This window comes from Patiria miniata, unplaced genomic scaffold (assembly GCF_015706575.1).
Source record: "Patiria miniata isolate m_02_andy unplaced genomic scaffold, ASM1570657v1 HiC_scaffold_29, whole genome shotgun sequence".
In the NCBI taxonomy this organism is placed as follows: Eukaryota; Metazoa; Echinodermata; class Asteroidea; order Valvatida; family Asterinidae; genus Patiria; species Patiria miniata.
This window is the reverse complement of record NW_024037068.1, coordinates 27,405,016-27,432,920: the sequence shown is the minus strand read 5'-3', so window position 1 is coordinate 27,432,920 and position 27,905 is coordinate 27,405,016. Positions and strand designations below refer to the sequence as shown.

The 27,905-nt window shown below is 39.6% G+C and overlaps 1 protein-coding gene across 2 annotated transcripts; it reads left to right on the top strand.

Annotated features, from left to right (window-relative positions):
- Nucleotides 1-275: 275 nt before the first annotated feature.
- On the top strand, nucleotides 276-27,905 carry LOC119735533 (brother of CDO-like). 2 transcript variants are annotated; one of them, XM_038209270.1, is made up of 19 exons: nucleotides 276-291; nucleotides 6,715-6,856; nucleotides 8,485-8,772; nucleotides 9,343-9,458; nucleotides 9,575-9,605; nucleotides 12,953-13,099; nucleotides 13,392-13,667; nucleotides 13,897-14,055; nucleotides 14,570-14,680; nucleotides 15,068-15,238; nucleotides 15,992-16,099; nucleotides 16,752-16,871; nucleotides 17,255-17,455; nucleotides 18,236-18,423; nucleotides 18,838-19,066; nucleotides 19,907-20,155; nucleotides 20,953-21,128; nucleotides 21,788-22,151; nucleotides 22,883-27,905. In XM_038209270.1, the coding sequence occupies exons 2-19, from the start codon at nucleotides 6,781-6,783 to the stop codon at nucleotides 23,101-23,103; spliced, it is 3,231 nt and encodes a 1,076-aa protein (XP_038065198.1). In that variant the 5' UTR covers nucleotides 276-291; nucleotides 6,715-6,780; the 3' UTR covers nucleotides 23,104-27,905. The 2 variants fall into 2 exon arrangements, with proteins under 2 accessions (XP_038065198.1, XP_038065197.1); XM_038209269.1 differs by lacking the exon at nucleotides 9,575-9,605 and having other exon boundaries at nucleotides 9,343-9,489.

The window sequence follows — 27,905 nt, the reverse complement described above, 5'->3', positions numbered from 1 at the left end:
TAGTTTAAGCAGACTTGTTGGGTCAGAAAGGTCGCGTAGCGGCTGCCCACGTCATCAACTGGAAAACTCGGGGTGGAAGCCAGAGCGAAGCTGAGAGACTGGGAGATTGGTAACAGTCATTGAATGCAGAGCGAGGGTAAGGGGGAGAGTTAGTCCCGCTGTGACAGAGTCAGGAGGTGTGTTGTCCTTGTAAATCTAGACAGCCCAAAAGCTGCTTGCTTGCCACCGAGAATTCCTCACAAGATTTCACTCTGTGAATCAGCCGGATGTGAAGCAAGTTTCCACTTGAGTGTAAGTAGTAGTTGAGGTGTCATGCTGGTGTGGGGACTGGAAGGGTTTGGGGGGGGGGGGTTGAGTTGGAAGTCAGGGGTCATGTTTATAAAGTGAAGTCCAGAGAAAGAAGTCATGTCTGTGGTACTTGGTAGAGTGTTGATGTTTCTTGTTGATGGTTTATAAGGTCGAGTTGGGGGATTTCCACACTGTGTACTTTACTCTGTGGTGTGCTGGCTGCAGACACTGAGTGGTTATGTTGGTGTTTTGTTGATGTTTTCTTTGTTTCTGTCCGACTTGTTGATGAATTGTTGTGAGTGGTTGATGAGTGTTGATGATTTCAACATACATGTATGTACATGTCCATTCTGTACTTGTTGCATTTTATGCCTCAAGTTGATTAACTTTGGATACCAAAAAACTGTCATACAAAAGTGTAGACAGTTTTGATAGTAGTTTGTTTTGGCCAAGAAAGTGGCTAATTATATTTCACAACATGCTGCATTGACTGTTGCATTGACATGGTTTTGACAAATTTCAGAAGATCTGTTCCTTTCTTGGTTTTCAATAATGGCAACAAATTTAAGTTCACATTTTGCCATGTTACTGTTAGTGGAAATTCTTGAGCTTTCTTAACCGTTAATGCTGGAGGATGCGTAAGTATGATCTTGCAATGTACATTCACAGGGGCAGTTAATGGGTTAAATCATCAGGCTTTCTCTGAGTCTCCAGCGATGGACGTGTAATTGTGTATAATACGTGTGGTGGTTCCCATTCTTTTGATTCAGCACCTGGCTGCTGTACACGGCCTGTCGTCCCAGCCAATGTCCTCCCCGGCAGGCCCTCCGAGTGTTGCAAAATATGTACAAATGACACCCAAAGTCAGCACTTTTGGTATTTGACTTTATTTTTTAAATTTGTACGATATATCTTGTCTGTTTCAAAAATAGTGTTTTTTGGCCAAATATAATCCTGACCATAATGTAAGTTGTGAGTTTTGTCTGTTACAGATGTTTTGAGCATCAATCCATGTCCATGGCTGTGTTCCAAGTCTTGAACTGACCCCTAAGGATCATAACATCCTTGACCAAACCTTGACCAATCCTAACTGGGTCACTAGCCCAACTTGACCAATACCCCTCCTCCACTGGTCATTGTACTGTCCCCAAGGTCTGGCCACAGACTCTCCTCTCTGTCCACCACCCAATAACCTGCCACTTGCATGAAATGAAACAGTAAATCCATCTTGCCACCTCCTTGCCAAAGGCAGCATATAAATCCACTCAGTAATGAATCAGACCAGCCATTGCGTGCGAGGGATGTAAGTAGCTGGTTACTTTAGGTGTAGCCATAGGGAGATTGCACCCTCCTGCTGTGTAGAGCTGTGTAGTGGGGACCGGTGGCCGGCAGACAAGTTTGGAAATGCATTTCTCATGAAATTGTATTCTGCAAAATACATAGAAATCCTCCACCATACATGTACATGTAGTTTCGTTTGTAGCCATACCATGACTTGTGGTATCAAGGCAGAATTGTGACCAAAATTATTTTGTGGGTAATTTATAAAAAAAAATAACAGTAGTGCATTCTCTTCCAAACTATTGCTATACAAATGTACATGTTTTAATTCTTGCTAACTCAGAGTTGTACACGGGATTAAAAAAACATAAAAATCATTGTATTCTAATTTTGTGGGTTTTAAGAAAAAAAAATTACTGTATACATGTATAACCAACACACAGCACTGTCACTTCACTTCACAGATATGTACATGCACTAAACAGCAATCCATATTTGTTTGTCAGATAAAAATGCTCACCATGCACCAAACATCTAAAATGGAGAAAAATTACCCGTATATCCGAGAGGGCATTAAAATTCACTTTTGAAGCTAACTCGTTATTTGATCCCCCCCCCTTCGTTATTGGCATGATGATTAACCCTTTCAAAATTGCAATCATTGATATGTGATTGAGTATTTCCACTTATCTCAATCTGTATGCCACACATTCCAATCATGCTACATGTGCATCAACCCTCCGGTTCACTGCCCTCTCCGGTCATTATTTCTAGGGGTTCATTTCCCAACGGGACACCCGGTCTTCAAACACTCATTCCCTCCATGGACCAACGGCAAGCCAGAAATCAAATTTTCCAGCCTGGGTTATTGGTGTGCTGTTTGATATTGTCTCCCCAGGGCAATATCCATCTCTCAGATTTTTTTTTTACCACAACATGTTATGCATCTACCAAATGGTTTTCAGAAGCATTGCAAGGGTGCCTTGTGGTTCTGTTTATTAATCCATCATTTTACCGAGTGAAGGTGATCATGATTATAGGTGATGTGGAATGCGTTATGGGGCTTAGAACTCAGAAGGTTTTGGCTGGTAACCCATACCCTACTGACAAGAGAACACAGGTGGGACTCAGATGGTCATGTCTTCACTGGTTCCCATCTTGATTGGCTGATTTGTTCCACTGATGACACAAATCTACCACAGATGTCCTCAAGTCAAGCCATACATGGCAATGGGTTTTATTGTTTGGACCAAAAAGAGAACTTGTTACCATAAAAGGCATTTTCAAAAACATTTATAACATTTCCACTTAATGCATTGCAAACAACAGACCCCGAAAGTCTGCTGGATGGATAATTTCAATGAAATTGTCAGTTTCATAAAGAAAGACAACCACAACTATAAGATGTCCATTGAAAAAATTCAAGTGTAATGATTTAGGCAGCACAAGTCTTCAGTGCAGACGCATTTAAAGTATGACTTTCTTTTTGAAATTCATGTTGATAAAATTTGCGTCTTGATATTATTTGACAATAAAACATTTTTCATCATAAATCTTCCTGTCACTTTGGAACCTTTGACTTTTTTCTCTTAAATTGTACTTTTAATGCATACATTGCATCCCAATAAGATTCCATACATATACAATGCCTGAAATGATCAACAACCCATTCACAGAAAAAAAGTCACTGTGGTGTCACCTACTTTGGAATTCCAACTGTTCAGAACTTTCCTTGACATTTCATCAATTTTCCTAACTTTTCAGCCAATCCTGAAATTTGCAACAGTTACAAATAAAGCCTGTTTGAGACAAGGTGAAATGCAGCTGGCTTATTCCATGGATTACACAAACGTTGCAGGGAGTCTTTAGTTCTGACCTGATTGCATGACCTGGGGGTAGTTCAGAAACCAAAAGGCGGCGAGGTTTTTGTCTTGAGGATCAAAGAGTGAGTGACCCGGAGAAAATGCAGCCGGACGGCGGTAAAATCAATTGATTGGAATTGGTCCTGAAAGTTTACATTAAACCTATCAAACTTGGTAGAGACTGAGAGAAAAACAAACTGGTCGGTTGTGGGAAACCTTCATTCGGTGAAAAGTTGAATGTATGCTACAGCTACATGTAGTGGAGAAATACTAAATACAAACTATTATTTTCAAGACATTAATTTTGAAAAGAAAATTGATGTTTAATAAAATAATTGATCAATTTAAGAGAGCCCTGAACATCATTTCATTTTAATCATAGATTTTCATGCTAATATTCAAGGTTTTCATACCAACTCCGGTGAATTCAGATTAGGAGAACCACTTGCTTTATCTTATTAATATTATTTTGCATACATCTTTGCAAATGAATGTATATAAATTGTAACAATGTGCACATTCAAGTCACATTGTCACACTCCTACTGGTTCACAGTTTACAACATGTATGTATTCTGTGGTTTCAACCAATGGATTCAGTGTTTTTCTCTTACCAGTTCTGACCTGAAATCAACATCAACCAGTTACATTCTGTACAAGTGGGTCAGTCCATACACTAGGGGTCCACAAGTGTGACATTTTATGTGTCCCTGTTAGTCACTGACCTGCTGTTTTTTGCTTGTTTGGCAGGTAAATCACTCTTGAAGACAGAAGGCATTAAAGAAAATGTCCTGAATTTACAAAACCTTATATCAGATGTAAAATATGGACACAAACAAAATTGGACTGCAGATTTTATGGACTGAGTCACCTTCACCAATGGCCATGACTTTCCACACATCCACCTTCATCATACTAACCACTCTTTCTGATATAATCATTGATTGTTTTTTACGACCACCACACCTGTTTCCCATTCAGACACCAGGAACAGGTTCAAGAAATTGAGCAGATTGATATTGATCATCTCAGTAATGCATGAGGCCAATGCAAGGCTTTGTGTCTTTGTGGGTTGAGTGGTGGCTCCAAGTTCAGGGAATTCAGGGGTATTTCTTACAGTGAGGTGAGGGCCATATAATTTAATTTGGTGTTTGATTACAGAGATAGGGGTTGGGTATTGCTTGTAGCAGTCTGCATGTGGAACTTATGAATCATTTGTTGAGGAAGCTTTCAGAGAATGAAACGTAGCACATTATTAGTTAACCCTGTTCTTTTCAGAACCTCACCACTCACAAAAGCAATTTGTCACAACAGTGCACCTACTCTTATTGCGCTCTTTGTCATGCAAACCTTGAAATCTTATTTAGCGCTTTATTAGTTCTTGCAGTGCAAATTTGTTCAGGGTTCTGCTAAACTTAAGAAAGTTGTTGTCGAAAATTTGAACTATGGCCATTTAACAGTGCCCTTGATAACAAGTTAACATCTGATTTTTACAGGTTCAGATATACACTTTTGTAAAATGCATCACTGCAGAAAACATCGGTGAAATTTGAAACATTAAATTGTACATTACTTGTGTCTATTTAAAACTTCCACATTGAAGACTTCAATACATGTAAACCATGCGTGTTTGTCTTCCAATGGATAAAAGATACAACTTGACAAAAGTACAAGTGACCTGACGTTTAAATAAACAGCCAGCCATTTCCCCAGACAGCCCTTACCCTGAACCTTCTCAATATAAACAGTTGATGTCACTCCAAGCCCTGTCTTGAAGTCTTAGACTTTGAAAGGTTTGACCTTCAAGACAAGAAATCTTGGATGAGTGAGGCATTATCAGTTTGATTTAAGGACCATTTCCTGATTGGAACTCCCATCTGATGTGTGGAGCTAGACCAGTCTCCTGCACCTGTAACTATTGAAACTGTCAAAACAAATGCAATTGAAAAGTTGGGTTCACTAGGAAAAAAGTTCTTTAAATTAAAGGTTGATGCTACTTTTGAGTCAAACTTAAAAAACATTGTGGCTGCATCAACTCCATTGTCAAACTGATTTTCTTTGTGACATACATGTAGCTGCACATGCATATCAACTTTTTAAAACTTGATTATTAACTTGATTTTTAAATTCAGTTTTAATATTTAAATTTGAATTACTATAATATGTGCGAAAAGCTTTAATGAATGCTTGAGCGTAGGCACACATGCACATGTACACCTCAAAGTGTACATATACCCTTTACATGTAGTTTGTGCAAATTAGTCCATTGTTATCACGTTCATCTAATTAGGGAAACAGCACTACATTCACATGATGACATTCACAACTGGTGGGCCCCTTTAACAAGCCGACCTTGCCAGGTCAACTTTTTAGGGTCGGGTCAGGTCACCCAGTAAAGAGCATGATATTGCATTGCAGTAGCTCTACAGTGCTGATAGATTGGCACTACATGATCATAAGTAGGCATGTGATGTAAAGTGTGGAATTCCTTCCTTGAAGATGGAAGGAAAGGGGGGGGGGAGTTGAGGTTTGGAGGTTGAGTGTTTATTTTGGGTTGACATTAAGAGGTGATGCTTTGTGTTGTCAAACTGTTCCAATATGAGAGTTGTGTGTTAACAGATACATGAGTGTAGGATGTGTGTGTATCATGATTGGTTTACGTTTGGTTAGTGAGTTGGGCTGGGCTGGTAGTGTTTATAGTAACCATACACCTGCACATAGTGGGTTTACTTACAGGTTCAATTGGTGAAGGAAGTTTGTAATTTGTCAAATATGAATGTTAAAAGGTTGCACACAGTGATAAGAAATCAACTATCTGTGTATATAAGTAGAAAAGGGTTCAAATTGTAAGGGAATTAAGTCCATGTACTGGTATGCAATACATACGTGTAATTTTTGAAAGGATATATTAAAGTGAAATACTAAATAAGAAACGAAAATAACAAATCAACCTGGAAAACATTGAAAGAAAGGAGAACAATCCTAAGAGATATGACTGTCAAACAACGAAATATACATGTAATCTTGTTGCTGATATCAAACTGGAACGGACCACCATTTGGAGGTCCTGGGTTTGAGTCCTGTCTAACTCTATAAATTTACCAGTAAGTTAGCTTGTCAAGGTTTTCTCAATGATTGTGTGAATGCGGTGATGAAACAGTGCTGATAATTCTTTGGAAAAGAATGAAAATGTCTAAAAGAGACCTAATTTCTTATAATTTTGCACAAATTTGTATTAACCCAGAGACAGATTTTACTTATTCACCTTGTTTCCTCCTCTCCAGGTGTTAATTAATGAGTTGATCTCATCAATGAGTTCATCTATCAACTGACACTGAAGCCTCTTCAAGATGGAAGTTCCCATCTATTTACTAGTGGACCTACTTCTCTGTAGTCTGGTCTTGCTTCTATGTCAGTCATTAGCAGGTATGTTCCATGCTCATGTTATCTAACAAGACAAGGCGTGTCTAGTCAAACTGGGCCCCAGAATTAGCAGTTTTTGGACATTATTTATACACAGTGACTCGTCAGTCATTCAGTCAGTTTGTCAGTCAATCCGTGACTCAGGCATAGGATTATAGGCTCCTTCGGGTCCAGTGAAAATTTTACAAAACATGTAGCCTACCGGTAGATAATGTACAAGTATGGTTTATAGTAGGTTTAAAAATGTCGACATTACAAACATGGACAAATATGATAAAGACACCTTGATGGCAGTTTTGTCTGTTTGCAGTTGATAGCCGTGGTATTACCAATTGTACATGTAGAATGACATGGTCCAGTGGTTACGGTGTTTGACGCCTGTACGATGGTACATGGGTTCAAGCCCTGCCAGGGACATGGTGTTTGTGCCCTTGGGCAAGACACTTCGCGATTGCCTGAGCTCTCCACCCAGGAGTATGATTGGTTCCTGTGAGCGTAGGGGACCAAATGTGCACTGATATCGGCTGCCGCGGGGTCTCGTAGCCTGATGAATGTGGGAATTATTGTAAAGTGGTTTGAGATTGTTGATACAATAGAAAGCGCTATAAGCACTATAATTTATTTTGATGACATCATTAAACAGACAAGTAGCTTTTCCTTGAATCAGCTGATTTTCTCTTTTTGAGTTCTTGTATGCCATTGAAAATTGAAGAAACCTTGTATGCCATTGAAAATTGAAAAAAAACAAAGCTTAGAAAGTTCCTTTCTTGTAACATCATCAATTTTAAGAAGGAAATAGTACAGAGAGCAAGCACAAGTTAGTACATGATGCACCTTACAGTGTGCCATTTTGAAGTCATCAAATCTGATACATCTGCTGTCTGTTCAACATGATACCCCTCATACAGCTAACAGATCAGTAATGTAACAGTCTTGAAGGGTCACATGGCCAGCCCTGCTGCCTCACATACATCTCAAGTCGCCATGTACCCCCATAGCCCATGCAGCATCCCCGCTATGCACCTCTTATAAGCAAATGAAAGCATCCCTCTAATCACAGACCATTTCTTAATCTCAATCTCGGCAGTTTACTGCTCTTTACCCATCAGTGCAGTATCAATATCCCACTAAGACACCGTCAAGAAAAGTCTTGCATCTGCTCATTAAGTCCAAGTAGATGTCTTGTGGAGGATTCTTGCGTGTGTCAGTATGGGTCTAAGGAGGAAAGTTTGTGGGTATAGACTTAATTCTGCAAACAAGATTAGAAGCCATTTTTAGGAGGAACCACATTTGTGTGCATGCCACTTGCATGCCGCACACATTCGTAAAGACAAGGGGCGCATGCATTTTGGTAAGCCCAGAGTGCCTGCGTATTACCTGAGCGCGACTTGTGCAAGCCTGGGTACCACCTCAGGAAATGGTTGTCACTGAATTGGTCTATATCAGGTGCACTGACTGGGTCGAGACTGATGAACTTGAAATTAACTGGACTCTACTGTCATTCCATAGGACTGCAACAGTCAATCCTTTTGCTTGTTGTCGCTGTTTCAATTGTTGGAGTTAATCTTTCAAATCTTCAGAATTATAGTTGAGAAACTACTCAACCTTGCATTCTCTTTTTCTCCTTGTAGATTCATCCCCGTCATTCCTGAGTGAACCACGGTCAAGAATCGTCAAGCACAACATCCGCGTCAAACTCCGCTGTAAAGTAGACCCTAAAGACGCTCCTATCTGGTGGTCATTCAACGGCCAAGACATCACGGACCCAGCTAGTCTGGGGATGCAAGTCACTCCAAAATACCTCAAGATTGATTCTTTTCAGGGTGAAGGGGAGAGGTCCCATAATGGTGGTTATCAGTGCAAAGCAGGAAACAGGACAGGATTGATAGTCAGCAGGGTAGCGCATGTACAGGCTGCTTGTGAGTATTACACATAACAATTTCAATTTCTGCAAAGCTTTGACCCATTTTGTCCATGTAACGTCACCTAAACCACCCTGCCTGTTACTCCCTGCAACAGCCAAAACCGCCCGAGTATTGTATGGTTTCATAAGGGAAGAAATGTTTAGTCAGTGTTACAATGTACTGGTACATAATGTAATGCAAGTGCTAGTGGGTAATTCACATGAGTTTCAGAGTGAAGCAAACAAAATCAACAGTTGCCAACTATTTCTTTGCTTTTGTTTTTATATGAAGCATGAAACAGCATTTAATCCTTTAGTTACTTTATCAGCTGAAATTGCCAAGCCAATTTATGTAGCACTAACAATCCAAAGAAAACTGTGTTATTTATAAGATTAATCTTCTGGCTCCCTTGTATATAAATGCAGTGCCCTATCCAGCTAAACTGTAACAGTCTTTCACGGTTTCCATACTTCAAACACGTTGTTCGATAGGTTTTCAGAAAAGTTACTTTTGGGCCCTCTGAACTTGGACTTATATCAAATTGAATTTCATCTAATTCTCTTATTTCTTCTCATCACTTTTCAGATTTAAGACGATTTTCAACGCATCTACCAGCGACAGCTTATGCCAAGAAGGGCAGCGTAGCAGTTATAGAATGTGAAGCACCAGACAGCATACCACCAGCTGTCATGTCCTATGAGTTCAAAGGTCAAACGATAGCAGGCTCCTCAGGTTAGTACCCAGTGGACTGCATGCATATTGCTATGGTCTAAAAACACTCCATATTGGGTACCAGTCTAGCTTTGTCTTCTATGAGTTCAAAGGTCAAACAATATCAGGCTCCTCAGGTTAGTACCCAGTGGACTGCATGCATATTGCTATGGTCTAAAAACACTCCATATTGGGTACCAGTCTAGCTTTGTCTTCTATGAGTTCAAAGGTCAAACGATATTAGGCTCCTCAGGTTAGTATCCAATGGACTGCATGCAAATTGTTATGGTCTCAAGTTCCATATTGGGTACCAGTCTAGCCTTGTCTTCTATGAGTTCAAAGGTCAAACGATATCAGGCTCCTCAGGTTAGTATCCAATGGACTGCATGCATATTGCTATGGTCTCAAATATTGCTCACCAATCTAGCAAAAGTCTTCCGTTCGATTGGTTTATTTTCAAAATCTGACTCAACTCGATAACATCAACCCCAGCTAACAGTTAAATACATCTAGAAAAGGACAAGGTAACAATTCTGCAAAAGGTTTGGACCAAAAGGAAATAACAAAATAACGATGTGTATTGTTTGAAAGCAAATAGAAAAATATCAATGAAATACAACTTAAGAATTAAACATTACAAAAAAACTGAAATGTGGTGGCAACAAAAGGTTACATTGTCAAGGCTTCAATTCTTAAAAGTGCACACGTACTTTTCATCTTGTGTCAACAGATGTCTTTATTCTATTGGACAAAATATCACCCAATTTCAGGAAATGTTAAAATGGAAATCAGATGTTTTCACCACTAAATCTCTAAGGTGGTCCAAAACTTCTTCCCAACTTTTATTCTGTTAAAGAAAAAAAGAGTTATAGTTCACAAGGTTTAGTCATCAAACTCTCTGACAACTTGAAATGCATCCCATAATGTTCCCCATGTGGCCGCTGCCTATTTTTGTTCCCCTGTGTGCATCCAACCTTAGCAACAACAACTTGACCTTGGGGTCAGTGAATGGCGCCCTCTTGTGAGCAGGACCACACACAGTGTTAGGGTTGTTAGTGAGGCAGTTATGATATGATGCCATCTGATCTCTGTGGTGGCCTAAGGGGGTTAAGTGTCGTTACTACAAACATGTTTCCAATTTTTCAGTTTTCCCTTCTTGTTTTTCTGTATTTTTTTTTCTCGATGTGGCCGGTCTTGTTTGCCATTCAATATAGATTATTTCCACCTTATTGAGTTTTACAACAAGTTAGGAGAATTTGATGGTTGACTGTTAAGTTGGGACTGCCAGCTGTCTAAAATCTCCCCACCAGGGAGATGATGGTTTGTCCTCAATTCCTTAATCAATTAAATCAGAACAGGTGTTTATAATATGACATTTCTGCACCATTAAAATGATCAGTGGTTTGGAAATTCCTACATTGTAAGTACCATATCTGTAGCCAGAAATTTACTTCGAAAAGGAAAGTCACTGTTGGTATGGGCTCTGTGCGCCAACAAAAGAGGGCACGTTGTTACCTCTTTCAAGAGATCCGTGGAAGGGACACACAGCATGCACGTATTCTACTGTACTGGTTTGTGCGCGAAGTACGCACAACTTCCTGAAATGTGCAAAAGCTTCAAGACATTTAGCTTGTACATTCAAGGACTAATTCTTTGCATTGCAGCCATGTTCAGGGATGTGATTTCTCCGGTTTTTTCCGGAAATCCGTTTTTTTGGGCCTCAAAAGTCCACCAACGTGAATCGTGTGAATCCGTTGAGAAAATAGGGGGGTAGAATGTGCTAATTAATTATTCATAATGAGTTTTGCTTGCCGAAATATCCGAAATTTACTTACGGACATAAACTTCGTTGATCGATATGTATGCCGCACGCACATATTGAACACCCAATATGAGAACGAAGTTGAAGACCATGCGTTGCCATTAGTGCGATTATGTGATTTTTCGCTCGGGGCCGAGGTTGTGGTTATGTAGGTCTAGTTCCTGTGTCGGTACTTAAGATGCACGTGTTGCGCTGGTCAGGTGTGCAGACGAGTGCAGCATGGTACACTGGTACCCTTCGCGTGCTAACAGAATCAATGCTATGATGAATGACTGGAACCAGTGACTACTGCAAGTACTCACAGGTTCGTTTTCCGTGCGTATAATCGGCCGAAGTTGGATCGTAAAAATAGTAAAAATACCAAACAACCATCGATGGAAAAAGAGGATTTCTGCAAATTAATTCACAGAACGTGATCTTCATTTTCTGTGTATGTATTTTCCATTGAAATGACGAGATTGCAAAACTCGAACCTGTGGAGAAACATCGTAGCGTGTTTCTGCAGTCCTGCAGAATTTTCGGCCACTTGGGATGGGCCGTACACAGTGCAGCAATGCACACTGATACTGCGCCGGGCCGGCCGTGTGTAAGGCATCGCGCCTTACACACGGCGCCGGACTGAATGTTTGCGGCGCTAGCGGCCGTGATGTACGTTAAGCATAATTGTGGAATGACCCACCTCAAATATATTTTTAATTAGGTGAGGCAAGTTTTAATCACTTTTGATGGCTAGTCTTGATAATTTTTGTGGCGCAAATGAGAATAATCCAGGCACAAAATACATGAAATATAAACGATTCCTTGCTTTACTACAAATATAGAAATGGTGAAATATTTTTTTTTCCAACAATACTACCGACGCTATTTTGAAAGGCATGTTATTGGAAGCAGAAGTGATTTAAGTTTACAATTTTGATTTTTTTTTTACAAATATATTACAAGATCTCCTCTGAAATGCTCTAAAATGCACCAGAAAGCTTCTAAAGTTCAAAATTTTTCGGGGCCCTTAAGCGGGTCCCGAACCCACGCCATGGCTTCGCAGGTTGTTGTATCACAACAAAAATTCCCCCATAGGTTTGAAAAAATTCTGGGGAGAACAGCATGGTTCTCAACTTTGAGTACAGAAAAAACTTTATTAGAACAAGAGTACATTTTAACAATTAAAGGAAAATTCTTCATAAAATTAAAACAAATTCTGCTTCAGAATTTCAGAGGAAAGTGCCCAGTAATTAACTCAGATTGCACCACAGAGCATCTAAAATCAAAAAATTTTCGGGGCCTTTAAGCGGGCCCCGGACCCCACGCCGTAATGGCTTCCCGCTTCGCGCTCGCCGGGGTTTGCACTTCATGCATAAAATTTTCAGGTTTTTTGGTTACATACCAATCACATCCCTGCATGTTTGAGGTCCATTCTTTTGTTGTACAGAGATACGCTTGAGTCGACATCTTGTGCATTCATTGTAACTAATTAAAATGAACACCTCCAAGATGGACGCTTAATGCAAAGTGTCAGTAAGCTAGTTTCCCACACAACTGTATATTACCTTGAACATGAGTGATTATGTTTGGACCTTCTAGCTCCATTGAAAAAACGCCTGCTTTTCAACTTAGCACTACTACATCTCTGAGACTTATCCTCTTTGTGTCTGTCTCATTCTACAGATCATTACAGGATAATGCCGTCTGGTCATCTTCACATCATTAATGTATCAGAATCAGATGAGGGTCACTATACGTGCTTAGCTACCAACCCAACTCTGTCTAAGACACACACAGCAGGGAACGGAACAACGCTAGTACTACAGGAGGGTGAGTCTGAAATCAATCAAATATTGCAAGAATTTCGGTGGTCAAGTTTTCTTGAATCTCCTTTAACTTTCCTTTAAGTTAGCTCTTGGTCTGTAGCTATTGTTGTCAAGACTGAGGGACACAGTTTCACAGAATTACAACAATTTAAGATTTATTCCTAAAAAAATAGCTTAATAACAAATGCAAATGCGAAGAGCCAAACAAAACTTGTCACCAAAGTTGCTGTGATTCATGGTGTGAATGTTGATCATTATTGAACTCAAAACGCATCCTCTGTATGTTTGCTTTGCAGTGTCTGAAGTCCGAATCCCACCCAGCATACAGACATCAAGGGGCGTGTCAGTCAACATTCATGAGAGGGCGGTTCTAGAGTGTGTAGCAGGTGGTGTACCGTACCCAGATGTCCAATGGGATATGGTGGAAGGCTCGATACCAGATAATGGCGTCCAGTACCCAGGCAGTCTAGAAATCACATCTGTTTCTAGGAGTGATGCTGGGGTGTATACATGCACAGCGCTGAATGAGCAAGGTCAATCACAGAGGTCAGAGGTCACACTAGAGGTCATAGGTGAGTCAGGGCAGAGTCAGAGTCAGAGTCAGAGGCATCGTGTATTCTGGCAAGTGACTTTTAAGGGAACAATTCAGAAATACGTACAGGCTACAATATTCAAGAAGAAGAATATTTCAAGCAAACCTACCGGTACATTGTACAGGTATATTGGTGTGCACAGTGAGACATACAAGCTTGCATACATTAAACTGTACCTGAATTTGTGTGAATAATTTCCTCTTTCTAGAACCCGTGTCTATTGCCAAGGCGCCTAAGAACACTCATGTTGACCTGGGAGGCACTGGTCACTTCAAATGCACAGTCAGAGGAGTCAATCAGAACCAGATTGTCTGGTTATTTAATGGACAAAGAATCTCAGAAATGAGCACGAGACATGAAATACTAGGTAAGTACGGGAGATACCGGTATCTTGGTAGGATATAGAGGGCCAACTCATTGGATATGTAGTGCTGAATCTAATTCCGTGAACTTTTCTGGAATATTATCCTGGGGTTTCCCAATCGTCCAAATTTCAGATATTTTTTTTTCAAATTGACAATCGTATCCTTAAAAACTGCAGATTTCTTCATTGTCTTCTCTCCGTATAGGTATATTCAGGCTTGCCAGTTGTGGTGTCTGTTATGAACTTTTCAGGAATCCTTAATTTTATTACCTAAAAAAAATTCATCTTATAAAGAATGTTACACAATTAAAAAGAAATTTATTAAGGGCCAAGAAATAGTCTGCGGGACTGAATTTTTTTAAATTTTTGATTTATCATTGCATATGGTCTAGCCTTTAATATACAGGAACACAGACAGGACCTGAACCCAGATTCACTCATTACCTTCTCAGCAATCGTTTTCTTGTCTTCACACATTGCTTGTTCAGTACCTGTAATTTCTTGTATTTCATTTCAGAGGGTCAGCTTATTATCAATGAAGTCAGCCGATCAGATCTGGGTCCATACCAGTGCTTTGTGCAGACTGACCATGGCAGTGCACAGGCCACAGCTAAACTCATGCTCAGAGGTAAGGAATGCTATCATTCAAGGGAGGCATGCATCTTTACCAGTCATCATTTAGTTTAAAGCAAAAGTAAAAAGACATTTTGAGATGTGATTATAATCCCAAAAAAGAAACATTTGCCAAAATAAACCCTGCAAGAGCCCTGGTTTGTAAAATGTATTAATTCTTTTTAAATGATTGGTTAATATTGAGAGGAAACTAGTGAAGTGTCTTTTTCCAACCTTATACAGCTCTCTCTACTTTTTGAAAGCCTGGTTTAAGAGGTGATTGTCTCCATGTGGCCAACCTCTTTCTGATATTTTAACATGTGCGGTTAAGATAGTTGAATTATGGCTACAGATGACACGAAACTTTCCTAAATAATATTATGTTTGACTCATAATTGTGCAGAGGGATTTCCTGCCATCGTGGACCCACCAGTCAACACCACCGCTATCGAAGGAGAGAACGTCTTTCTGTCTTGTGGCATCACTGGGGATCCTATGCCATTTGTTAGTTGGCATGACCCACTGGGAACCGTTGTACGGAATACCAGGAGCATGTTCATCTCGGAAGAAACTGGTCAGTCTCGATTGTTTTCTTTGAAACTTGAAGTTCAGAGTCCCTGAAGTGTTGATTGGCACACACCCTACATGTACAAACACTAACAGAAGGTCTCAGAATAGACCTTTATTATGCTGCCACCATTTCAGTCAGGAAAAACAGAACTGAATGATGTTTTTTATTTTGTGCAAAGAGGAACCAGACTATTTTCCATCCAGCCTCCTTTTGGTAACGTTGATTTGAATGGGGAAAAATCAACATGATAATGGTCTATAGACTGATTTTATAATGCACTCCTGCGATCATTTACATACCCTACATATTCTTGTAGAGGTACTAGAGGTGTACTTATAGAATCTTTGTTGACCACCCCTTCTTTGACCAAGTGGTTCTTCCATGAACATCATCTGTTAAGAGATTGTTGTGGATGCTTGCAGATTAGGTCCTGTACATGTAAACCACGTTACCTCTACTACAATGCTGAGGCATGGTAGAGGTGGTCTGAGGTACATGTCGCCTTATTGCAGCATTTAACCTTGAATGGCTCAATCTAGCCTTGTCGTGGGCGACATTCATGAACTAGGAGGGATGTGTGTCCATATTGGACGTGATACATAGAAGATCATCAGTGGTTCATCATGTGTGACCACTTTAGTTCCGCTGGCCCTCAAATCTCACGTTTTTGAGCAATTTATAGTCTAGTGAGTGGAGTCTTCTGTACCATCAGTGTTGACCGAGACTGTTGAGCATGTGTTCTTATTCATTTTACAGGTGGATTAACCATTTCCCGGGTTGGTCCAGACGATGTGGGTTGGTATCGATGCACAGCAGCCAACAAACATGGACGGGTAGCTGCAGAAGCTTATCTGGCAGTCATTGGTAAGAACAAACCTTCTGTTCTTGGGGGTCAGTTTTAACGTCAAGAAAAAAAGAACTCACTCAAATCTAAACTCTCCCCCAGTCCATTTTTCCTAAGAAGCTCCTGAATCCTTCAAAATCCATTGCTGTGCACGGACCTAATAACACATTCCTTGCTATTTCAATTCAAAGAGATATCAAGCATGAGGGCTGATGGCAAGTCTATGGACTACAGTGATTTTCTTCGCTTTTGTCAGCCCTTGCCCATGCAGGCTTAGGTTTAATTTGTCCTGTTATTTGTCTTTCTTGTAGTATTGGTGTTCCTTCCAAGTTGTTTTTGTTTTGGGGTTTTTTTTTGCATTTTTAGTGTACTGTATTTTTCTCTGTTGTTATATATTCTGTGTTGTTTTTATCAATTGGCAAAATAAAATGAATAAAAACGCCATCTAAGTAATAAAACCCAGGCTTGTACCTTTCTCAATCCTGGAAAACCCTCCAACCTCTGGATGGATGTTGCAGAAACTGGGAGGGTTAGAGTTAACAGAGCAAGTTAATTCACAGTGTTAAATGGATATGTACATCAATGCTTTTATGTTACGTCATGAACAACACATTTGAGTTGATATCAACCAAACACAGTTTTGATCTTTTGGTTGTTTCATTTGTGTTGCAGAGAAAATCAGCACGACACCGGTACCAGAGAGCAGCTCACGACACGTCCTGAACCCGCCTGTAAATGATGACATCACCATAACAACACAAACAACAGATGAACCAAATAAACCCGGAACAGGTAAGGTCAAATATTTGTCAGTTCATTGGCCTTTGCAACTAGAAATGGAGAAATGAAAGTGGACAATTGCTTTGTTACATAGTCTCTGTGCCTGCATGATTATTAAGCTTGTGACAAAAGTATTATGAAATTGTTCTAATATAAATCAGGCCGGTTTCAGGTTTCTTTATCTTTAGCAGGTGCTGAGTCAATCAACTGTTTTATAAAGTCCAGCTTCTGTACTTTTGGAATAAAAAAAAACTAGATCTCACCACATATCTCAAGTTTGTTCTGTAGTAACTAATGTTAGACTCCATTTTTTTCTCAATACCTCCAATAGTTCATCCAAAACCAAACCATGAATTTCAGAAACCGTAACATCATTTCTGCTGTCTCCCTTCTAGTTCCTGATGCTCCTACTAAGCCTATCATCATCAAGACATCAGACACGTCCGTTGAGACAAGATGGGATTACTTCAGCAGGATACCAGTGACTAGTTTCACCATTCAGTACAGGGATGTAGCGTCAATCGATGGTTGGGTTACCGCTTCTAATGTCATCCCTCTCAACAGGAGAGTTTATGAAGTGCAGGGATTGAAAGAAGGTCAGTTTATTGACTTTAGAGTTACATGATCCCACTCCTGTATTTACATTATCAGAAATAACAGGAGAAGCTAGTTATTACTGATAATGACTCTTAATTGGATGGTTAAGGGTTCGAATCCATCCACTTATTTAAAATACTGTACCTGTACACATTACCCCAATCCTCTCAAGCTTTGAGTATAAATGGGTACCGGCATTAGTGTGGGAAATATAACCTGTGATGAAATGGCATGCCATCCAGCAGGCAATGGTTACACGGTCGGCCATTTAAAACCAAGAATACCAGAAATAAAACCAAGATTGATGAACCACGCAGAGCCTAAAGTAACTTTTTGTAATACTTCAATTGTCTCTTCATTGTCTCTGAAAGTGAAATTGTTCCGAGAAGAACCAGCAGTCATAACTCTCAACCCATAAGCACTTGTACTACATTGTATTACATAAATCCATGACACCATACACAGCTGGGTTGGTACCAGGAGTAACAGGCAGGGCAGCTGTCATAACTCTCAACCCATAAGCACTTGTACTACATTGTATTACATAAATCCATGACACTATACACAGCTGGGTTGGTACCAGGAGTAACAGGCAGGGCAGCTGTCATAACTCTCAACCCATAAGCACTTGTACTACATTGTATTACATAAATCCATGACACTATACACAGCTGGGTTGGTACCAGGAGTAACAGGCAGGGCAGCTGTAGAGGATTGTAGTTTGTGCAGGGACTAATGGATTCATTGTATAGTCATTCCTTTGTACTTCTTCCCATCAGGTGCAACATATCGTTTCCGTGTCATCGCATCTAACACCCACGGTGACAGTGAACCTAGTGAGATGTCTAATCGTTTCTTGATGCACGTCCCTGGCAGTATGGATCCACCGGTCCGGCCACCATTAGACCCACCAAGAATCATCAACTGTGTCGCGATGAGTTCTACCTCAATCCTGGTAGAATGGGAGGTTAGTCTTCAGTTCAACATCACCCTAGACTCGACTTGTGTGTTAGGGGGCTTAGAACTTCTATGAGAGTAGCTGACCAAGCCTGCACTGACAACGTCTTACATGGCTTTCAAAGTTCGAAATCCACATTTAGAAAACAACTCAAAAATCTCCAAACTTGACAAAGAACTAGAGATAACTTGAGTCCACTTTACATGTTACCATTAAAAAGGTTAAACACAATTTACAACAACTTGATACAATTAACATTTTAAATTTTGGTGATAAAGTTTTTCATAATGATATTTTTATTATTTTAACCAGAATTCTATGACATTCTTTTGACTGGTTTGGTTTCCACATCCACTGGTACAATGTAAATAGCGATGATGTTAGCAATTTCACTCATATTTTGTTTTTATTGCATCTTTACAGTTTGAGCCAGAATTCCCTGATATCCCAGTCACCGGATTCTACGTTCACTATCGCAACACGGACAGTGATGATGACAACGATTACACACGCACACCGGTGGTCGGTGATGACGTCCGACGCTATCAGATCCGTAATCTAGAGGCGGAGTTGACCTATGACATCAAGATGCAAACATTTAATGATGGAGGGGAGAGTCCATTCAGTAATGTGATCATCCGTGAAACTATGGGTACGTAATAAGGTCCAGAATGGGTCAGCAATTTAGTCAGTATAATGAGTATTTATGAGAAAATTGTTACTGAAGGGTTAAGTAAAATTATAATATGGTGAATTACAAATGTATGTTTGTAATTTGTCAAAGTAGTTATCTCGCCAAGTCTATCTCAAGTTTACACTAATCCACCTCAAGTCATTCATGTGTATATTGTAGGTCATCCAGTTCCAAGTCAAGCTACAGGCTGTTCAAATGAACTGTGATAACGGCATTGTGTGTTATTACTACTGTTACTTGTACCGGACTTATAAATTGACTTACCGGTATGAGTGATTTAGATCTGGCGAGACTTATGATAGATTTCAACACTATTGCAAAGCAATAATGGCTGAACTCTCATCCATACATCCAAAGTTAAATCAATCGTTGGATTTTGAAATATTTGATGAGCTTAAGGTAATGGACACCATTTGCAAACAATCAAACAGAAACTGTCAAAATAGTGTGCAATATCCAACTTGATTGTAAGTGAATATTAGGAACAAGCATCCTGTGAAACCATTGCGCCTTGTATGCTGTCATGTGCAAGAAAAGAGGAATAACCATCATTTCCTTGCGATGGTTAAGATCAAACCATCGCACTTTCAACAGAAACCTATGCGCTGCGTCGGGAAATATTGATGTATTTACACAGTTTTCTAAAAAAGTATGACATCTACTGAGGTGAAAGTTCAACAGGTGTCTTTTAATGAGCTGCTTCAGATTGACTGTATTGTTCCTTGAATGGTTTCAACTACCTTTAATTTGTTACTAAATTCAAACGTATAAATGTTCCTTGTCTTTCTGTTCCTCCAGCTCAACAGACCCCACCACCACCCATCATCATCCCAGACCCTTACCCATCTAACCCTTCGTCTGGTGGTCGTAATCCCAACATCCCATCCATACCTGATGATACAGAGCCTGATGCATCCACCAATCAGGGTGAAGATATCTTATACATCACCCTAGGCGTGGTGCTAGGAGCGATGTTATTGGTTCTCATCATGTTTGGGGTCATGTGTATATGGAGGGCCAAACAAGTCAACAATGACAGACTTGCCCGTAAGTACATTTTGGTTTTGTTTTGTTTTCATCTTGGATTTGAAATTTCTCCACCATAGGATTACATGTTGTAACAATACTGCTGTTAAGGTGTGTTGTTTTTTTTTGCAGAGGGATACATGTATCTGTAAGTAGAACTCTCTACATTCAGTGTTACTGAAATAAATAAACAAAATGAACCTTCAAAATGACTAGATGCAAAAGGTCTATGCTGCAGTGAGAGCAGAGATGGTAATTGTGGTTGATTGTAGCTGCTTTGTGCCAAAATGGCAGTATGGAGCTGTATACTCCCCAGGGAGCTGAGTTTGTCTTTTAGAATGTTTCATTGGCCCAATGAGCAGAGTAATAATGATGTAGCGCCTTGAGCACCAATACTGGTGGATACGTGCACTTTATAAAAAATACACATAACTACATGCATACAGTTTTTCCTATTGATGCTGCATCTTTCCATTCTCATATCACAATCATCAATGAATCCGCGAATTGTTACACTCCTACCATGCTTGAGGACTTCCCCCCCTTTCGCCGCTGTGACCCGGGTTCGAATCCCGCCTGGGCCAATATGTGGATTGGGTTTTCAGTCCCTGCCTGATTCCGTGGGTTTTCCCTAGAATATTCTTCTCGGCTTTTCCTCCCACCTCTAAAACTGTAATTTCTTCTCATTGTCTTCTCTCCACAGGTTTCTTCAGGCTTGCGAGCTACAGTGCCTAGGGCGCTTTTGAGGAATCCTTGGTTTCATTACCAAAAATGATTAATAATAATAATAATAATAACCTTTTTGTCTTTGCTTGTAGGTGATTGGCATTATGGTTATTACTGCGATGGAGCCTACCGTCACAATAACGGGAACGCCTACAAGTTTGGTCATTACATGAACGGTAACACACCCCAGGGACATGGAGGAGGTAACCCACCCTATGGTGAAACAGCCACGCCTGCTGACCCTCGACCTCTCTACACAATGCCTCAGGTAGGTCTGGCTACATCAGTTGGTTTCAAACCTTGATTTGCAGCTCTGCTCTCTGATAATTGGAGATATTTCACTCTTAACCCAAGAGGAAAGTTGAGAGAATCTGCATCTTAAGAGCGTAACAAGGAATGAAATTGTGCCAGTTTGGATTTTGCCTTACGCCCCTACGTAATTTTGTTAACGCTGTTTACTCAGTGTTGTCCAAGGGCTGGTGAGAAAATTTCACAGGCTACTCGGGGGGCCTGGAACCCACGACCTTCACCTACGACCTTCACCTTATTAGTGCAAGTGTCTCAGAACTTGACCTCTGAGCTCACTTGGGTGGGGCTTGATTGACATCCTGCTTACTAGTGCAGATGTCTAACCACTTCACCACTGAGCTTGCCAGGGCCAGCTGGCTGGTTCTACTCTGATATAGCAGCGCGTACCATAACCTATCACTATTTATATGCTTTATACTTGGTTGTAAATCTATTGTGCAAAGTATAGAAAATACTATGTTAGCATAAATGAAAGGTTACCAACCAAGTGTCATTCAGTTTGTATATTGCATAATAGTTCGCAGCTGATTCTTTGCTTATCACATTTTTCTCTTAATTAACAGCTCCACGTTATTTGGCCCAGGTCACTAAGTTTGTAATCTCTCCTTGTTTTCACAGGACACCCTGGATGAAGCTAACTACTTCCCTGGTCTTTCACCTCCGACCTCTCCCGTTGCTAATGGTCACATCCCGGCAACCAACCAAACCCTTCAACCCAGTCACATGACCAGCCCCAATGAGAACACCAACTCTAATCATAGCAGCGGAGCATCCAATGAACATCTGTATGTCAACGGTAGCTGTCGTAGCTTACGTGGTGCTGGAGGGAGTTTAGATAGGGAAGGTCATCAAGGTCAGGGGTCGTTGACCTTTCCTGGGTCGGGGTCATATGGTACTGGAGACCGGCCAGTGTGCCCTAGTAGACATCCTAAAGGTGATCGCAGCAGACGAAGGAAACGAGAGGGCACGACCAGTAGAGAAGGTGGGTTATAAAAACAAATTAAATTTTAGAAAAACGCTAGAAAATTTTAAGAACTCGAGCACCCAATCAGCCATTCATCAGGGTTCAAAATTAGCGGTAGCCCGCTAGCCAAATGCTAGTCAAAACAGCGGCGGGCTAGTCAAACTATTCCTGAAGTAGCCCGGCTGGCGAGTCAAAAAAATTATTGGGATACGGCAAAGATGAACGGACAGGAAGAAATATTTCATTAAATTCAGAAAGCAAACCTGTACCAATTTGTTTCTCACTTTTATCAACTGTTAAAGGGTTACATTATTAGATCCATTTATTAACAATACTGACAAAATTTGCGACAGAATTGAGCCTGAAAGTATATCATTTTGTATTTGAGCTAAACAAAAACAACAACATGCGGGCTAGTGAAAGTGCCCGCGGGCAAGTTAAGAGTCTGTTTCAGTAGCCCGGCTGGATAGTGAAAAAAAGTTTAGGTCAAACCTTGTTGATGTCAGGGAAACACTCCATGCTGTAATCTTAAGTTGGAATTTAAGACGATTTTTACATTTAGATTCCAAGTAATCCGATGTCTGCTTGTTGATTAGATCTTGCACCCAGTCTGAGGTAGGCATTTGTGTTCAGCAAACGCTGCACAGTGTGGCCTTCCTGATACTCTTTTTTTACAGAAAATTGTGAGTAATTTTAATATTTTGCTGATACAAATTAAATTGCTCTGCAATTGCTGTTTTGTCTTTTAGCCACAGATACTGAAATGGCTTCTGAGGTCCCACCATCGTCAAAGAATAACGTCCCTCCAACAGTAGCTCAAACAGCGCCCTCGCCTGGCAATGAGACTTCCAGTCAGCAAGGTTTGTCACCAGAGGTCAATCTGACACTACCTAGTCAGGGGTCACATGACTCCCTCAACCAATCACAAGACAGCGGTTCTTGTAGAATTGTCAAACATTCAGACATATAGTATTTCTGTTCAACAGGGTGGTGTCAACCAGTTTAGTGTAATTATTTTTTTAACCTGCGCACCCCTTCTGAACTGAAATGGATGCTCCCTATTTACTGTCAAACAGTGGAGCAAGCATTATTTGAGAGGGGTGTTTCTTTTAAAAAAATGACTGTCAGGGTTTACGTTTTTTGTAAATAATATTTTCTTGTAAAAAGAATGTTACTAAAGGCTGAGAATGAACAAGTTTGAACTTGATTTTTTTTTGAAATTGAAAACTGTAAAAACGTATTGCCGAATCAGAGAGACTCTTATACAAACTGCGATCATCCCACCAATCACCAATGAGCTTCTTTACATTTCTTCTTCCAGTTGAATATTTATGCAAGCAAACCGACTGAAAAGATCTGTTCCATCACGTTTGATAGCTTATTGTCATGGTATGCCGTCAAATCATCATGAATATGCAGCAGCTGATTTGCATATGCAAATCAAAATCTTCCATTCATCCATTCACTTCCAAAAACAAACAAGCCCTCCTGAATATGCAGCAGCTGCTTTGAATATATTATGTACACAAGTACACTCTTCCTTATGCCACCTCATTGTTTCAAACATATACAATAAACATGAATATGCAGCAGCTGTTTTGAATATGCAAATCAAAGTTTTCTAACCATCCCTCCAATAGAAGAACGCTTTTTGTGCCTTGTTGTTAATTTACATTCATTTTGCACCCTTATTTAAACGCACGGATTGTATTTTTGTAATCACGCACAAAATAATGTTTGCTTTTTGTTTGCTTTTGAAAATATTCCTCTTATAAATGAATCAATGGGATTTAAATTACTTGTGCTCATGCTCATGAATGTAATTAATTTCTTCCTTTGTTGACCGAAACACTGCCATTGTGATTTTAAAAATACTGCCATTGAATATTTAAATGTAAATTGTATTGTAATTTTGAAGCGGGGCTTCCTAAACAAAATTGTATAAGCGCCAGAACAAGCAAATATGCTCAACAGAAATCTGTGCTAAGCGTGATTGAGCCCAATTCATGTACAGTGGTTGAGTGAGGGATGGTCTGTGCTTACTGCTTACATTAGGTTAGCAAGTTCTGTTAGACTTCATTAAGAGGCTGATCCCATGTGGATATCAGAGAGGTATCTATTTGGTGACTGGAAAAGAGGCTAAACATTTGGCTAAAAAGTTCATTGAGTAATGTGGAAACTGGGCCCCATTTCTAGTGATGGCAGCCACATAACGGAGAGATTATTTCCAAAATGTGATATAAGCCATTTTGTTACCTTTCTGAATCCTGCTGTCTCCTGGCTGCCCGAAAGCAATTTTGACGGCTGTTATATGCTTAAACACAACTTAAGAATACAATCAAGCGAAGAATGATTTTTAGAAATAGCGATTACACTGTTTTTTATTCCTTTAAGTTTCAGAACTGTGCAAATGTTCACCTTTATCAAATGTATAGGCCGCATTTTGGAAATAAACTCTTCATATGCTTAAGTTCTATAGGTAAATGGTGTGTTGTCTGCTGAAGGCAAAAGCTGAGTTTATAAAGCTAGGGCTAGTTTGTAGTCACAGCTTCAAGTGCTTTAAAAGCTGCACCTGAATTGCACATCCATTTGGAAGCATCTTACAATGTAGCTATTCCCAAAGTGCAGTAAAATTTGTACTTTATCAGAGTTAAATGTCAGTATTTCAGCTCATTATTTTTGGTACCTCAAATGTAAATAAAAACGTGGAATAATGCAAAATCATGGATTCAAAGTGATAGATTTCAGCTGTATGTTGAGATGTTGAAATCTGAATAATTTGTTAGTAACTTCCAAAATTGTGCTAGAACATGTCGCTTGTCAACATGGACATTATTGATCAAGACAAATCAGGTCTGTGGTGACCTGGAGGTCAGATGATATGCTAATTTATGTCAAAGGTCAGCCCATAAGTCCGTATTATAATATTCACTATATTTTATGTATATATATGAAGGCAATACAATGTACAGATTGTAATTACTATTACGTATTCATACATTTTACCCGACGGCTTTTATGTAAAAACAAAACAAAAATCCAAAATACTGTGCCGTTGTTTTCTACTATTTATTTCTGACCACTTTTATGCAGTGGATGTACAAACCAAAATGCTTGGTGGATGCCATCATTGAAAAATGTCGGTCAGTAAAAATTGTTGACCGTTTTTTCTTCTTAATTTTGTGTGTAGACATTGTTATGTGATCTTGTCTTTGTATGCGTACTTCTTGACAAATAATGCTTAAATCTGAAATACTTCTATATATGTATGTGTAAACTTAATGATGAGGATATCAGTGGGTTCATGTTAGTCCATGTATAATGTTGGTGTTGGTTGCTATGGTACACAATCGTTACCATGGAAACAAGATGTAGTGTGAATTGCACTGCATTCAGATTGTCATTTAATATTGGTGTAGCTTTCCCAGTCTCCAAAAACTTTCTTTTTTAGTTTTTGTTTTCTTTTAACTCTATTTTCTTACAAATGCACAGTATTACAGTTCAACACATTTTTTAAAAGTTTCCTATTTTCTTAAAACTTTGTCTTTGCAATCATTGGTTTTTGTTGAAGAAAAACGAAAGAAAAAGGATGACAAATTCCCAAAACACTGACAAATATCAGCTCTCGACGTGTAACAGGTGCCATTCCGAGATGACACCAAGTTGCAATCAGTTCGACACAAATTTTAAGAAAAGCTTAACATATACGCAGCTATTTGCTTGCATTGATATTTGAGCATTTTGGCCTGTTATCCTTGAACAACTAACATGAATTCACTGATTACCTTTGCTTTCTGTGAAAGGAAAGATCGCTCTTTATGTGCTGCTGCAGCTAGTGTAATGTACTGTAACATGTATGACTATAGTGATGTGCATAGAGAGAATGTGTGGTGAATAATCTGTCCAAGTTATGAAGTCATTTTTGCTGGGCATGCTTTGCTATCATGTTCGCACCCATCTGGCCAAATTATCCAATGTGTACACTCTTCAAGATAGCTTGAATACCATATCATTAGAAGCCCTTTAGCATCTCTCCATGCCGGTAGACTTCAAGGCTTATTTCATAGGAGTATGGAGTACAGGCTATGTTACACATTGCTTTTGGTTAATAGACAGCTGGGTGCACCAGATAGCAAATGAATGCTCATTCAAAGTTACATCATGTTTAATGGGTATCTTCCTGACCACTTGAGGGCGCTGTTTCCAATTTAAATATCAGAGTATACACCTAAAATAAACTCACACTTTGGGCAGTTTTGCTGAAATGTATATTTTAACTATCAAATCTTTTATTGAAGAGATGTACAATTTCTTTGGTAAAGGAGTTTGTCCTTAATGTCCATGTCTGTGTTAAAGCGCCCTCATGCAGTCGTCACGTAATGCCTATTGCAACTTTGTGCGAATAAGTGTAGTAAGCATCCAGCAATCAGTATTCACTATAAAGTAGATGCCTCCTTGAACCATTAGGTGCTTAGCCTAGATAACTATGCTTAGCACTAAATGTATTACTTGCCGTTGTGTCACTTAGGCCAAATTATTATGGAGCTGCAGGGCCTGTCTCAAATGGTATCCGTAACGAGTTCCTGACAAGTTGTGGGCATTGTATTGGTATAAGTTGCAGGATTCAGAACAATTGTCCTTGCAATCTTCCCACAATGATGTTATCAGTAATGAGTATTGGTGAGTCAAGCAGTTGCTCATCATAAACATTTCCCCGGACATGTCCGTGACAAAAGCGGAGCTTCTTCCGGACTAAGTGAATGATTCTACCCACAACTTGTCCAGAACTCATGCTGGATATGATTTGAGACAAGCCCTAAGACGAACACACTGCTTGGCAAAGGCTGAGCAGAAAACCAGTCAGTAGCAAATAACAAAGCTACAAATGGCATTTTAGCTGGTAACCAATGTTTCTTCTCACTAGTAGCGCCATGAAACCAGCCTGAATAGATCTCAGCGTAGGCTTTGGGACTAAGATTAACTGCATTGGAAGACGAACTAGGCTGATCAGAGGCATGGTAGAAAAATGCATTATAAAAGGTACTCGGAGGAAGTTGTATTGTTCTTGGGGGAATTTCTAAACCTTTTCTTTTTCTTCGGCTCAGTCAGAATTTACACCCCTGACGTGGGAAATTTTGGCCCAGTATTCACTGTAGGTCCATGCTGTGCTTTACAAAGGAAGCCGACATTTGGAGTATTTCTATTCAATTGGGATATTTAAAATAAAATCTAAATAATCGTACCTGGGATGAAGCCAGCGATGAAGCGAAGCTGTCTAAAACTTCCTCTGATAATTCATCCCGGATATCTAAACGCTTTTGTTAATGACATTGAAGAAAAATCCAATTTTGCCCAACCTTTGTTTGGTTTCTCCAGTACTAGGGATGCAAGTCCTGCAGTTGCCTGATTTTAGGTCATTTTTTCAAATTGTAACATCTTGACACCATACACGTATGTACATTTTTCTTTACACTTCAAATTTCAGGCAAAAATGTCAGATTCCACTTATATCCCTGTGTGGATTTCCCCAAAATCTTTGAAACCATGAACTAAAACTTCTACATCATCAGTCTCAGTCTGCCCAATTTAGTACCCAGTAACTACTTATGACAAAAACTGTACTTATTGACTTCAATCTTTATCCTGTTATTTTTTAATTGTCATGACAAACCATCGAAATGATATTTGAAGAGTATAGTATTTGTAAATGAGTATATTGCGGAGACTTATTGGATATAAAAAATGGTATGCTCCATTGATGTTGAAAAATTA